The sequence below is a fragment of the Camelus bactrianus genome, chromosome 29, assembly GCF_048773025.1.
Source record: "Camelus bactrianus isolate YW-2024 breed Bactrian camel chromosome 29, ASM4877302v1, whole genome shotgun sequence".
NCBI classification, from domain to species: domain Eukaryota; kingdom Metazoa; phylum Chordata; class Mammalia; order Artiodactyla; family Camelidae; genus Camelus; species Camelus bactrianus.
In genome coordinates, this window is record NC_133567.1 from 9258186 (window position 1) to 9274305 (window position 16120).

Sequence of the window (16120 nt, forward strand, 5' to 3'; positions counted from 1 at the left end):
ATTGTACAAATAAAAGATCTTGAACTTCAGGAGAAAAAGAAATGCTCACCCTCCTTTCACCCTTTAATAAGTCAGTCTCTTGCCTTAGTCCTGAATGAAACTGGAGATGGATAGCATGGGGGAAAGGAGAGGATGCCGAGAATAAGTTGAAACGTTTGACAAATATAGACAATTATTTAAAGTAGCAGGGTTGATAATACTTATTTTCATTTTGATAATTTCAGACAAATTAATTCTGTTTCCAAATCAAGCAGTTGACCAGCGTTTGTTTCTAGGAATAAATGTGGGACATCTGAAAGGAACAAGAGAGGACTTTTTGGTGATTTACTTAAATGACCCTCCAGGCCTTAACCCTAGCCTTTTCAAAGTTTTTTCAGCATCAGCTTTTAGGGAAGGAAACCAATGATTGGAGAGGCAATTCGCCCCCACCCCCACCCGGCGGATCCGGAACCCCTTTGGGGCGGGGGCGCTTGACCCGTAAGTTTCAGCCCAGAATGGAAAGTTGCCCCACACACTTGTGGGCCCTGATGGCCTTCCATGGTCCACCTCGGACCGAGGTGGGACCGGGTGTCTGAACACCAAGAGATCAGTGTGGTCTTGCGGAAGTGCCCTTGGGCCAGAACCGTCAGCCTGGCCCTTAAAACTGCGGCGTCTGCCAGAGTACCTTGGTCCACTCTGCTCTGACACTGTACGCACCTTGGAGCGCTTCTCCCAGAAGCACGCCGCCCGGAGCATCCCGCTGCTCAGGCTTTTTAGAGAACTGACAGTGGGCAGAAGAGGCCGAACGAGAACCCAGAGCCCCACTTGGTCTTTTATTGCACCGGTTTCCTTTGCTGGTTTCTCTCTAATTTCAATTTCCTTCTCTGATTTCGAATTTCCATTTAGGTCTCATCTCCAGCTTAACATTGGGCATCTACAGAAGTGAAGTGTTGGGGCTTTTCCTGGACTGCAGGACCAGCAAATGATCATCTTCGGAGAGCTAACTAGTTACCCCTCCTCCCTCCCTGTGGTGCCTCTGTGTGTTCGTGTGTGTGTGTGTGTGTGTGCGTGTGTGTTTGAGTGCGCGCGCAGCGCGCGCCCTGCGGTGCGCTCTCCACTCTCCGCAGCTGGGCATCCCCTCCAAGACCCTGTGTTGAGCTTAAATTCCTCTCCCTTCTGTCTCATCCACCACCCATCCTTAATGACAACGGCTCACTAGGGAGGGCCAAGGCTCACAGGGTTCCTTTCACCCTGCACTCTCAAGCTCGGACACCGGAACCGAACCTTTCTACGCGCCCAGGACTCTGAGATTGCTCCAGCATGAGTGGCGTTGACTTTTCCAACGTAATGACTTATGAAAGATATAATCATGTGTTAAATTGAACCCTCCGTTTAACTGTTAATGGTGTGCTCTGGGCACATTTACGTATTAGATGCTATGGTAACTAATTACCACTAGGAAAAAGGATAATACACTTCTCAGACTTTGAAAAATATTGATGAGAGTTCACTTCCCGGCTCGCAGCACACGGTGGCGGCTCTGCCGGGCGGAGCAGCAGAGCGAGCGGAGACCCGAACGTGTGCTCATGATAGGCGGGAGGTAATGAATCCTGGTCAGGCGAGGCTCCTCAGTAATACCTTTAATGAAAATGTAATTCAGATGAGGAAGTGGGGGATGGGGAGGGTCAACTGTACAACGGTGCCTCTAAACAAAATCAAATTGCAAAACAAACATCAGAAGAATAAGTATTCTTTTAGTTAAATGCAGGTCGGCCTAAATTATCCACGTGCCAAGCAACTTTATATCGATTAACATCTTTTGTTGTGTGGGCAAAACAAACGAGCCGGTCTCCTTCGAGCTCTGCGCTGGCGCTTATAACTTGGATGCCCCGGGATTTGCCAAGCGAATGAGCATCAGGTCGATTCAAACTGGGCCTTTTAAATCAGACATTGGGCACAGTAGCCAGAAGGAAGGAAACAGGAGGGAAAACCAGACGACAGTAACTTTAAGAGTAAAGCAATTCTCAGGATAAGAGTCTCTTTCTCCCTGGCGGATGTCTGGCTTTTCTGATCCGTTGTGTGTTTACTAGAACCAGGGTTCTGTGGGCTGTGCGAGATTGCCAGGTGTCTGTTCCGCTTCAAGGCCAGGGCCAGTGTTTGTGCTGGGGACCTGGGAGGGCAGGAGAAGGAGGGGAGGCCAGTCTGCCAGCCCCGAGTTACAGACAGAACCACGTCCACAACTCGCGTGCCCACCGCGCTGCTCTGCTGGGGCTGCTGCCCGGGAGAGACTCGGGATCGCAGCCGAAGAGCATCCCTTCTCCCGGTGCTTCCTCTGGACTGGCGTTCTGGGCCTCTCCTGCGGGGCGCAAGGCTATCCAGCCTCCAAGTTCTTAGGGATAGAACGCGAACTTCAGGGACTCTGCCTCAAACTCTCTTTCGAGGGAGGCACCAGGATCGGGTTGTTCTCTGCAACCTCAGTGACCTGGTGAGTTCACTCGCAGATGCCAGGCTTCTAAGAGGCACCCCCGCAGCCGCGCCAAACCTGAGAATTCTGCGAAAGCGCCCCAGTTTTAAACCTCCAGTTGCTCATCGCTTCCTAGCAAGGCAGAGAAACTTATCTCTCTTTCCCTGAGGCTTGATTTTGGTTAAATTCTACCACGTTTTCTAAATTATTCATCTTAATACGATCCAGGAGACTTCTGGACTGTTGCAAAATTATCAGGTACCCCTGAGTGTGTGCGCGTGTGTGACTTTTCTTTCTTTCCTTTCCCTGTGTTCTCTAATTCGGACAATACAGACATACACATTAGAGAGCTCTGGAAGAGAAATCACTGGGCTGGGAAGGTCAGATTGCAAAGGGAAAGATTTTGCAGTTATTGCCCACCCCCAGCCCCCAGTATATGATGGACAAGCCTATCTTACAAGTCACCAGGATGCTTTGATGGGGATTTGGCTTTAATTATGCACAATGTGATATCATTTTCTTTCCCAACTTGGGAAAGAGTTAATTCTTTCCCAAAGACCATAGTTGCCCTTGTCTTCTCAACCTGATTCAGAGATGCAATAAAATATGAAGCAAATTTATGATCTGTTTCAAGCATTTTATTGCTGTATTTTTAAATTCATATATGCACATATAAGAACTATGATCTGTGAATAATTTGAAATGCTATACTAGAATGATACATTTTAGATAAAACATAACCATATCTTTATATAATTGTCTCAGATTAAAATAAAAAAGAAAAATAGATTTCTAATGTGGACCAAACTGAAAAACTAATGACAGCCATAAACTGCTAACCAACCATAAATTAACATCTTCATCAAATGCTAAAATGGTACCAGTGGTTATATAAAGCAATTATTATTTCTCTTTATAAGTTTTAGAATAAAGTTCAGGGATATTTAAAGGATCCATTATTTACAAATGCTTCCCAATCTTAAAAGATTTCATATTTTATTAGGAGGTTGGTTGCAACTCAAATCTGCTATGTTAATAGGGATGTTTAGAGATGAGAATTTAGTTTTAAACATAAAAATTCTTCATGGCCTAACCTCATTTTATGCATTTATTCTGCTCTGGCAATTATTGGAGAACTTGGTGTAAGGACTTCTTTGTTAAATAACCTTATCTCCCTTTTGAAAAGGGAAGACAAATAATTTCTTATTATGGGAGAGACTCAGATGACGTACCCAACTGGTTAAAACATTAAATCATGCACTGTCTATTCAAGTCAGTACAGCTACATGCCATGCACAGTCTCTTTCTGCAGAGCTATGGTCAAAATGTAGCTGTTCAGCTGAGCCTGTGCCCTCCATCTGAGACTTCTGTGGAAAATAGTTCTTTTCCTAACCAGGCCTACACAGAAACGTGAAAAGTCATGAAGGAGGAAAGGGATGCTAGCTATTAAATACCTTTGATAAACACATCAGGAAGCAGGGTCAGGGAATAACTTACTTTAATTTTGGAGAGCATCAGGCATATGTATCTTTAGCATGCAGATTTCTCAAGAGAGTGAAATTAAGTAAAATCTGGAATTACTCAACAAAGTCAGCTCTTTTCAAAATATAGAAAATTATGTTTTAATGAAAACGCAACACCTATTTGGACCATAGAGGATCTGGGCAGCAGATACACACAAATGATCCCTGCCACGCAGGTGTTACTTCCCGAATGTTGCCTTCTCGGGTGGTAATTGTGGATGAACAACTCCAAAGGTCAAGGATTAACTGAGATCTTCAACTGGCTAAGTCCTATGCCCACCCTTTAGTTTAACTTTTGGCAAAAGTTTCTTTTTAGTTTAGTCTGAGGACTTTGTTTAGTCTGAGGACTTTCTTCTTGAAAAGTGAATACTATTTTTACACTTTTTCACAAGTCTAAAATTAGTTAAAAGTAAAGTTAAGAAACATCCAATTTAAATACATGGAGAAAGTACTACTTTCTGTATACTTTCAGGTTTATTAAAAAAAATTCAAAAGTGATTTCAAACACTTTAAAAAAACATTCCATTTAAAGTATAAAGTGAAGGCATTTATAAAACTTTAAATATATGGGCCAGTTCTTAGAGGTTATGGAATGCAAGTACATTTAATTTAAACGTAATTGAAACACAAAAGACAAAATCATTTACTTCAAAATGGGGGTTGTCAGGTAATAATACATTTTATGTTAACTGTAATGGGTAGTTCTGAGAAATAAAAGTTATATAGAATAAAGGTTCTCTCACAAACAAAAATTTCCGGCTAATGTGTGCTTTGAAAGTGTTTAAATTTGACTCAATGACAAACCATTAGGTATTAATACCATTACCTGTTATTTCTACTGCCTTAGATTCTCCTATAGGCACAAAACTTGTAAATTGTAAGGAAAAGAAAATCCTTCATGAGTCAATTCCTAAATATTTACTTTCTATGTAGTCCAATACAGCATGTCTCTCTTTACAAAAATAAACCCATTTAGGAATTAAGAACATAAACTATACCTCAAATACACATTAATGTTATCCAGCATAGCTGCTGGGTATTTTTTTCTATTCAGCTATACCCTGAATAGAAAATGCACATTATTACTCATATGACCATGGGTAATGCCAGACAGTTCTGCACAATTATTTACTCAATAAGTGTTTTTTAGAGTAAAATTGAAAGCAAAGATAATCATTTCATAGACTGTCCATTTAACGACATAATTTACCCTAAGCATTAAACATACTGAACAGATTAGTTCAAATGAACAGGAACAGTTTCAGAGTCTAAGGCGATCCTGGAAAGCATTAATGGCTCATAGGAGTGTTCCTTAGAAATGCCAAGAATCCCAGTGAGATGCTGGATGTACAGTTGCTGAAGGAGCCACACTTCATCACAGCATTCTGCATTACAGGCTTTATTTACAGCTTGCATTCAGCTCCGTGAATACATAGAATACTGTCCAAATTATTACTTTGCTTCATTCATTATCTGTAGTAAAGTAAGCTGCAGAAGACAAAGACCACATCTCTCTGATGTGGAAATGGGCTCTCTCTCCCATTTCTCGTTGTTCTTAAACATCTCTCTGCAGAATAGTAACTATTATTAAGAACTGTAGCCTAGCAAGTTCAGCCTGGTTAAACTAAACTTGTTAAGAAAATGATTAGTCACTGATATTCCTTGGATCTGTTTTTATTTCCCATATATATACCTACATGAAAACATATTGAAAAACATTCTGAATATAACAATTAATGAACTTTTTATCACAAGTATGAGAAAATAAGAATGTATGTATGTGTGGGGGGGGAACGGGGAGGTGGGGATATTCAGACAGCAAAATTATTTCCCCAATAATCTACTATTTGTAATCAAATCTTATGTCACCCAACATGCTCCTAGTAGGGAAATAAGGAGACATAGTCACTCATCTGTGCTTTAAAAGTTGATTTACTGGCTTGTGGTAAATTAAAAAAAAATTAAAACTGGCTTACAAAGCGCTTGCATGTCACCTAAGATCTTTTCAAGATAATTTGCTTCTTCATAAATCCACATATATACCATTTTAAAATCAAAAGATAATATTAAACAAATATTCAGGACAACAGATTTTTTATAAATACACAGCACTCATCTGCCTAAAACATATTTCACAATGTAAGTATTGCCAAATTAGTTCCTTTTTAAAATTGTGCAGTAGAGATTTTCACAAATTAATCTTATTCAGGAAAATATAAAAAAGTAAACATTTAAGCAAAAAAGTTCAAATATCAACGGTTGCTGATTTAGATTAACACTATGAAGTAGGGTAAGTAATAATTGCTTTTGAGAAATGCTAGAGAGTTTTATGTGGTCGCTCATCATAATTTAAAATAATGCTACAGGGAATGTAGTCTTGGCTTGCTAACTTTTTCTTAATTGAGTATGTGCATATGAATACCTAATAATGCAGTTCAAGCAAATAATGGTTGGCAATATTGGCCAATTTAATAGGTTAAAAACAGTGTACATTCTAAGGGCATATAATTCTCATTTTATAATTATTGAAAATATTTTATACTAAGATCAAAACCTAGATAATTTTTGTGCTTTGAGTTTTGAGATTGGATTTAAGATTCCGTGGTTAAATTAGAAGAATTAGCTTATAGGAAATGCTACCCAAATTATTTTTTATGGGAAAATAGAAGTAATCATGCAAATTTTGAGTACAGAATCTCCTTTGTCTTAGACTTGTGACCCAAAATTTAATGATAAAATGGAGAAAATATAGTGAAGTATACCAGGAAAGCCAAAATAAGGCAGATAAAAGTTCCCAAAGAGGTTGCTTATCGGCACATCTTATTTAGTGATAAATAGCTTTTTTCTTAATACCTTCAGAGCATTCAGTTTTTGCTAACTGAATGCTTATTTACTGTTGGTCATTGATATAAAATAATATTTTTAATTATTCATTTTCTTTAATTTGACATTTAAAGGAGGCTGTAAAAATGGAAAGATGGGTTTTTACTAAATGTAAAATAGTATTTAAAAAGTACTGAAGCCTCAATGACTGTATTTGGTCTTGGTTATTTTTACCATATAATCACAATACTTGGTGTATGTTTTATTATATGTAATTATGCTGATAGTAACTTTTCATCACAGAACACTAATTCGGAAGGAGTAAAGGAAGGTTAGTTAGAACTAGTGATAAATCAGAATTTTAGAATAGTTTTAAGGAGATGAACTTATTACAACTACGTTTATAATAAATTAGTTGGCTATGAATTGTTTTCTCTAATAGACTGTGTGTTCTTGAAGAAGCATAATCTAATGCATAGCATTATATCTAGGATAGAGGAAATGCTCAATAAATGTTTGATTGGATAAATGCATAATGAATTAACTAATGACAAAAAATCATTCCTTTTAATGAATACATAAGAACAGATTTAAAAAAGCACAACATTGTCAAAGTATCTCTTTTACAGCTCTGCGTTTGTATATTGCATCACACTTTCCAAGATTAGTTCACACATCTTACTGTGTTCAGTCCACATAATGAAGCCTGATGTTAAAAAGCCTTGTTATTTTTATGTTGCAAATACAGAAACTGAAGCACAGAGAGGCAAAGTGACTCGATGATAACAGACCAGTTATGTCATAGGTGAAGTCTATGTTTGTTAACTTAGTTCTCTGTGACATTTATCCTATTCGTAAACACTCTTTAATTTCCAGATGTAAGCCTGTCACAAGACTCTCTTGTTTTGGTTCTACTATCCATTTCTTTTATATAATATTTCTATTCTCAATTCCTTTCACTTCTAATTATAAATTAAGCAGGTACTAGAATGGGATGATTCTCTATGCTCCTTCTGCTGAGCATCACAAAGGTTACTACTGAGATGAATTTAAGAATCTGGAGGTTTCCACTTCAGGCAATAAGGTGGACTAGATGTCCTAGTACAAAAGGAATGGGCTACACTTTGTGGAAGGCATGAGATAAAGCTTAGGGCCCAAGCTGTGTGTGTGTGTGTGTAATCCAAGGCCTCTGCACAAAGCCAAGACTTGTTGAGGCAACATCCTCAGTAAGTGACCTAGAAAGAAACTTTGCTCCACAGAGAGGGACTGTGGGTGTACTTGCCTGTCTCAGCCTTGGCTTTGGGTAAAGGGGAGAAAACCCCAGAAAGTCTCTCCTGCCTATTCCTCATCATAGGGTTGCAGTCTGGCTAAACCACACCACACATGTCGTTTCCAATCACCTCTCAAAATACTCAAGTTGAAAATCCGAAGTGACCTGAGTTTGATCAGGAACATCAGCAGTCGGACAAAAGCAAACACAAATTCTCTCTGAAGGTGTAAGCTTTAAACTCAGGTCTTAAAAAATTTTCCAAAGATAAAATTCCAAGGAACATGGGCCCAGTAAACAAGCCATCCTGAGGAAGAGTTAAAACAAAAAAACAAAAACCCCAAAAAGCTACAGAATCAGACCCACAAAATGCTGATGACTTGGAAATACCAGATACAGAAAATAAAGTACATTTCTTAATACATTTAAAGAAATGAAAAAGATGTTGAATGTATGATGAAGGAACAAGATGTTATCAAAAATGACCAGACAGATAGGAAGAACCAAAGAGAATTCTCAAACTGAAAATGTAATCGTTAAATTTAGCAGACTCAGTGGCATTGAACATCTAAAAGCTGACAAGTTGACAGGTGGTGCCTGACTCAAATCAACGCTGGAGACCATATAGAAGGGAGAGGGTGGTAAGGATCTGAGGATGGAACACAAAAATCTAGAACATCTCAGAGAATGAAGGCTATCATGAACTACGAGTGAGTGAGTGTGTGTGTGTGTGTGTGTGTGTGTGTGGTGGGGACGTTGAGGACAGGGTTTACACCAATCCAGGGTGGAGGATGGCTGCATACAGTGGTGGGAGGATGGGTAGGGTAGGGGTTAGAGTTTTTAGGTTCTGCTTTGGCCTCTCCCCGAAATTAACCATCTCGCCAACACAGTTTCCATCACTGGGTGAACAGAGCATTAAAACATGGCAAGTACACATTATGGAATCCTTTACAGCAGTTAGAAGCAATAGATTTCATATATATAAAAAGCAATATGGATATATCTTTAAAAATATAGAGCTTAGTAAAAAAGTTAAGAACATGATGTATAGAAAATACATTTACATAAATTAACAACATATGCACCCAAGGTAATAATATATGTTTTATAAAAACACATTCAAACAAAAAGATACACACCAAGCACATTAGAATATTTGCCTATGATGGGGAAGGGTATAATGGTAGCGATTTGGGCTATAACAGAACGCGTGAATAAAGCCAGAGAGGCCTTGTCTGGATCAATTATAATTGTGTACCATGAGCTAAGGGGGTATAAGAAATGTGATCACTCAGTCATATGAACCCAAGGTTAAAACAGAAAGAAGGAAGAAACAAACTCAGTAGATGAGGTAAAGAACAGAATAAACTGGGAGGGAGATCTAAAGATCCAAAGAAATCACCCAGAATGTAAATTAGAGATAGAAAATATGAGGAGAAAAGGTCAAACAACATGGGGTACAGGGGGAGAGGCCCTAACGCAGAGCCTGAGAGAGGAGATATTAAAAGAGAAGATGGCTGTGAATATTCCACACTTGATGAAAGACACGTTCTCAGACTCAAGAAGCACCAGGAGATGCAAGCATGATAAACAGAAACCAAGCGCATCAGAGACAAAGGGAGCACGTTAAAGCAGCGGAAAGAGGCAGACAACCTACTGAATAATTAAACCGAATGAAGGCTACCCTCTTGGTAAGAACAAGGGCAGCCTTAAGAACATGAGATGTCTTCAGAGTGCCGCGAGGAAGTAACTGTCAGTCTAGACGTGTGCACCTAGCCAGAGCACCTTTCAGAAACGCGGGCAAAAATGAAAACATCTCCAGTCCAGCGAAAACAAAGTTTAGACCAGCAGGGCTTCCCGAAGGTACGTTTAGAGCATGTACTTCGGGGAGGAGAAAATAAATGCTAGGAAACCTATTTAGTTCTTAAGTATGGGTAATATTTTACAATGCTATTTAAAAAATCAATTTCCTTTTTGAAAACAATAGTGCATTTCTGAAATACTAGAAGTTCCTGTAAATGCAGTGTGAATTAACTGGGTGCAATCACCTGCTCTGCCTGTTTATACACAGCATGAGCATTTAGGCCAGATGCCAGACAATCTGATATTAGAAATCTTTGAACCATCCGCACAATGCTTCATTGTGGCATATGGAATTATACTGTAGTACGTAACATTGCCATTCAAATAATGCAAATAAACTCCAAGTCCAAGAGGTGAGGTGTCAAGAACAAATACTGGTATCTAGTTTCTCAGTTGATATAAATGAAAGCATTTAGGAAAGTTAATTGCAATACGGGCATAACCGTAGAGTTTAGAGTTTACACTAGAGTCCAATGCTATAATCAATCCTGTAATGATTTCAGCATTCACTCCCACAATAAACCTAATACTAATGCCTAGGGCAATTGCTGAATATATAATAGGTTTTCGTGTGTTCTTATACTGATAAATCTTACCAGTATCTAACTTGAACATGAGTGGCCTTATATAACAAGAAATTTTGTTCCATTGAGCCACAGTATACAAAGCAATAAAGAACATTTATGGATGATTAAATATTGAAGTGAAGTTGAAGCATTTAATCTACTGCAAAACTCATTTAATGCAAACGTACCCTGGCAATATAGATATTATTGATATTACACTTGAAGGGAACATTTTCATCCAGTGTGTCTCATGGAAATTTAATTTCCTTCTTCTCTGAGAACTTGGAATTTGTTAGACTCCTGCCCATTTCCAGCACAAATTTCTATTAGTACATAAAGTGTATTTTTACATATTAGAGGAGAATTTATGACTTAAAAAAATCCCAGTGTCAAACCTACTGCTGTGGAGGCACATTTACTATGACAGCCCCCAAATCTCAATACATAGAAACTTAAAAAATTTATTTAAAATTTATCATTATGTTGATTTTGATGTCCATTCTCATGCCACCATCCTGGTTTTTTTATGATGCATTTTGTGACCAAGTACAAACTGGATTGATCTCAGATCAAATAGAAATTAGTGCTTTTTAAACAAACAAACAAACAAAAGCAATTACATTTGAAGAAATTTAAAACAAATAAATGAGCTAAACACAGTTAGGTTAGTTTTGATAGATTTCTTTTCCTTTTAGCTTCTTTAAGATTTTACTTTGTACCTAAATGAAACATCACAATCTGGATATGGAACACCAAGCAAAACGCGGCTGAAGTTCAGTGCTGCAGGCTTATCACTAATTATTTCTAAATCAAAATAAGTTAAAAGTATAACCAACAACTGCTTTATTTCAACAAACGCCAAAAATCGGCCTGGGCATTTGCTGATTCCGAATCCAAATGGGATGACGTAATGCTTCAGCTTTTTCCCTCTTTTATAAAAGGTGGTTTTCTTCTTACCGTCTTCTATAAAACGATCAAACCTAAACTCCTACAAAAAGGAAGAAAGAAAAAAAGAGTGTTAAAACAAAAAATTTACATGAAATAGTTTGAGTTCAGGTTCACAAAGTTGCTGGCTTTCCCTACCCCATTGTAACAGGCTCCTTTTAACCCAGCAAACACCAAGAAGTAAAACTTGACTAAATGCAAATCATGCATGAACTTTCAAAACACTCAAGTGCTATTAGAAAATTACATCTCCAGTATTAAACTGAAATCCAGACTTTCCTACATGACTTTCCTTCCCACTTCTCTCCTACACTGAGTTTCCTAAGTCTAGAGGCAGTATCTCCGTTTTTGTTCTTTAAGATGGGTCTTGATTTACAGGCACTTGAAATACAAGTGTTGGATTGGAGGGAAGGGTTCCCGCACTGCCACCATTGTCACTGTGGACGGTGACTCTGACTGGCCACAGAAGCTGCCTAACTGAGGATTCCTAGTGTTCACTTCTCTATCCCTTCTCAGTCATCTACTGATGGATGAGTTTAGGATTCAGTGCTTATGTTGGGACGAAACAGATATAAAATAGTAAGATTCACGTTGCGCACAAGAGGAACTAAAGCACAGTATTGGTCTTGCTTGTTTTTTGATGTCGTTCTGACTCTCTCCTACAACAGTTCTATTAGAATGAGTGCTCTTTGGGTTAACTCTGTTTCTGATACATTTCCGTAAATAAGTTATAATACTCATTACAGAAAATTATGGGACTGGTCTATCGAGGGTGTTCGGTCCGCCATCTTAATTTACTCTCACTTGAGTTTCTGAGAGGAGACTGAGTGACCTTATTTCAGCCCATGGTGAATTAAACCATTGATTAGATTAACGCACATGGCAGGCATAACAATGACCAAGTCTTTCCTGTACGTGGTGCTCATTAGCGTTAGATCTGCTCAGCACACAACTTTGATACGCACCATGAAGGCGAAAACATTTAGGTTACAGCAAAAACCCTGCGATGTATGAATAGATTCTGAATCCATCACAGATGACCTACTTTTCTCACTCAATGCCAGTATTCATGTGAGCGAAGTCACTCCCTTTAAAAGTACTGGTTTTATCTTCATTTACCTAGGATACTGATTTTGATAAATATTCAAGTTTAGAAAACACAACGTACTTAGCTTCTATTCACCCCGTCTTCAAACTTGCAAGTTGATGAAATCATAATGGCAAAATCAGTCTGCATCAGGACACAAGAGTACCTCCCACAGGCAGTTCTGGGATGTCTGAGAGTCTGAAAAGGCTCTCACCAGTGCTAACCTCCTTGTAGCATGAACAAGCACACACTCCGTGGACACCCATTTTGTCACTGGAGATAGAACTACTATACAGTATTCTCTCCCAGTCAGTCTTTTTCCATTATTGGGGTCCAGGACTGCTGTTTCCTCTTTCTCAGTGACCGATCAGAGGAGACCAGAGGTCTTCCCAAGAGCTCCTTGGCTGGGCCAAAGTTTATGTCAATTTTGCCACGAAATTATTTGTTGTTTGGAAAAGCTCTCACTGCAGTCAGCCCCATTGTTTAAGCCAGAACGTGCAAAAGGAAAGCTTAGCTTGGGTTATGACTTCATAGAATGCTGTTATCATAAATAAGCCAAACACTGTCATGGTTTTTCTGCTCTTCTTTGTGAAAGTGAATACACATCTGGAAAGCCACCGTGATCAACAAATAATGCCTAAGTGCTCCCCAACCCCTGCCACCTGCAGGCAGTGTTACACTCAATGCCCTCAAACTTCTAGCCAATCAGTAACGTCCATCCTCTTGTTTTCCATCACCTTCCATTCAATGACCTCATAACAAAATCATAGAAACGCCTATTTAGTTGTTTACATTATGAAACAAGAAAGGGGAAGGCCAACCTCTTTTGCTCTGTGACTACCATCAAGCTCAAAAGGAATATGGGCATAAATATCTTTTTGAGTTAGAATTTATTTTGTTTGTTTTCCATTGCAGGGACATGGAGAACCCAAGCGGAAGCCAATATTAGGAAAGGCTTGTGGCAGCTGCTAGGAATATAGTCTGATTTTAGCCCAAAAGAGAAAGGGTATAATGGTCTTACCCTGGAGATTTGGGGGTCACAGTGACACAGAACGAAAAGTTAGGGTGCTCAAGAGACACAGGTTGACTTGGAACAACTTAAATACAGGATGCGTCATGCTGACTTCAACTCTTTGCAGGAACCATAACAGCCTGGCGCTTCACAATTTAAAGGGGTACATTAAATGCAATATTATTTGATGGATGAGAGTAGAGAAATGATAAGAGAAAAGTGTAAGACACTGACATCCCCCGTTGCTCCTCTAATGATAGTTGTGGTTGACTCCTCAGCAGCCTGTCTTCTGTATGAGATTTGTCGAGGACATCATGGTAAACACCTTGCCCTGGCCTCTGACTAATTTAGGATCGGACGTGTGAACCAATCTCATTTGCGCTACAGGGGAAAAGTCTGTGGCAACATCTGGGAAAAGCGTCCTTCTTACAAAGAAAGAAAAACAAAATGCGGTGGTTCATCACCATTCTGCTGGCGCCGGTTACAGGTGACTACGATGCCGACAAGGCGGCAGCTATCCTGTCACCAAGCTGAAGACAGAGCTCATCCACAGGAAATGGCAGAGCTGAGAAATCCCAGGAGACGGGAGTTGTCACACTGTCTTATTTATCTCTGTATTTTCAAAGCCCTCACCCGAGTGCTGTGCACATAGTAGAGGCTCCCTATGTGTTTGTTGAATAAATACATGACAATAAAGTATATTTTAAAAGCAATCTTCAAGCTTTTGAAGAAAACAGAGATATTGAAGGGGTAAATAAAGATGTAGGGAATGAAAAGTAGATGAATATTCAGATAGAAAATGTTTACAAATAGAAAATGGTATGATATTTAGCACTAGAAATAAAGATTGGGTAGATGGTACAATTTCCTGGATGGAAAAGAATTCTGGGTACGAGTGACTGAGGAACACTGCATAACACCCTAATCTCTGTTCTCCAAATTTTATGTTTAGTTCAGTTCAACAGATTTTCCCCAGCCCTTCTGTACATGAAGCACTGAAGTTAAAAAGACATAAAACGCGGTCTTGCTGGGGTAGGTGACACAGAATATGATCAGACCTTGGACTCGCTCAATTCATCATTTTTGGTATGGGAATCTAAGTTAGACAAAAGCTAGGATTTCCTAGAAGTAAAAACTGTCACTGTTTCAAATGGGTGACTAGGGGCTGCACCGTTGCCCCCAGTTTACAGTCAGTCTTCCTGGGAGCAAGATGACTAAGTACAGAAGCTCCTTTCCCATCTCCGTGGCGTAGGTTCCAATCAGCGGTGTGCTGTAGCCACTTGGGACCAGCTAGAGAGAATATATACGTCTCTTTCCAACACCGTGTTCAGGGTCTTCACACTGGTAACGTGAAATCAGCCAGGGTGAAAGTATTCACACCATGACAAATGACAAAGTCGGGGCTTTTCAGAGTGTTGGTTTATCAGCACACTGAGGTTCCAACATGGTAGGTATGAAGGGCCACCTTACTGGCATGGCAGGAACCCTCTGAACACGGAGCATCTGGCTATGAAAACACAGCCGTGTGATCAGGACAAGCCCCTAAATTGTGAGCTCTTGAGGACAGGCGTCTTTTTTTATATCCATGTTACCTGCTATACCCATGCAAGTGCTTTCAGGCTAGTAGATGCTCCTTATTCATTTGTTTCCTTGATGTGTGCTCATGGCGCAATGTTCCAACTTGAGGGGCAGACAAAAAATTATTGAGAGTATCTCCACATTTGTCATAACTAGTGTGTTCTAAGAACAGTGACGATCATCAAAAGAATATTGATACAACAATTTTTATAGTGATTAGAATTTTTTCAAGGGCTTTCAAACTCATTTATCACTTTATAATCCCTACGCCTCTGAGAAGTAGACAGAACAGGCTTGCATGAGGTCAAATCAGGCTTTTCAACTTCAGAGCTTTTGCAGGGGCTGGGGTGTACTCCAATGGCTTTGCAATTACTTTGTTGTTTCCCTGAGTCCTCACTTGAGGAGGCTACAAGGTTATGGTAACATATTACCATCTTAAATGGTGGCTGTTTCTTCCCTACCCCTCAGCCTCCCTTTATAGCTTAGCACCTCCGTAGAAAAACCAACCAAGAGATTTGGGCTTCTCCATAGTTCTGGTTTTAGATGTTGCATTTTGGTAGAAAAGTAGTCATCACCACGTACTGATTACCTGCGAGCCAGTGGCTAGAATTCTGGCTGACAACTGGCACAAATTTGAGGAAGCTTCAGGAAATTTAAAAAAGCTATCCATTCCCAGTTAATTAAGAGATTATCTAGACTTTCTCAAGTAGCATTCTGACTGATAAAGAGAGAGGAAGGAAGAACTGGGAAGGGATGTTTCCTTTGCTCTGTCCCATTGTTTCAAATTTCACCTGCCAATGTGTTTTCCCACATCCCCAAGTACCACCCGAGTAAGGAACCGATATTCAGGAAAAGAATAATTCTTAACACAGGTTACACTTTGGTCGGTTATAGATCCAATAAGATCCCCCAATTTTGTTTTTCTGTCTAGCTCACATTGTGTTTTAAATTTAATTTTTCAAACATTTAAAAAGTCTATGTTTCACCCAGAAATCTGTTTTTGACATTTAAAA

General features: G+C 39.4%; 1 protein-coding gene across 1 annotated transcript in view; it reads right to left on the reverse strand.

Annotated features, from left to right (window-relative positions):
* Nucleotides 1-5880: 5880 nt before the first annotated feature.
* The window catches only part of CYP7B1 (cytochrome P450 family 7 subfamily B member 1), a 153209-nt gene continuing 142969 nt past the window's right edge, over nt 5881-16120 (reverse strand). The window contains exon 6 of the mRNA XM_074355101.1: nt 5881-11473. Coding sequence (XP_074211202.1) covers nt 11186-11473 — 288 coding nt within the window. The 3' untranslated portion in view covers nt 5881-11185. The remainder of the gene's footprint in view (nt 11474-16120) is intronic.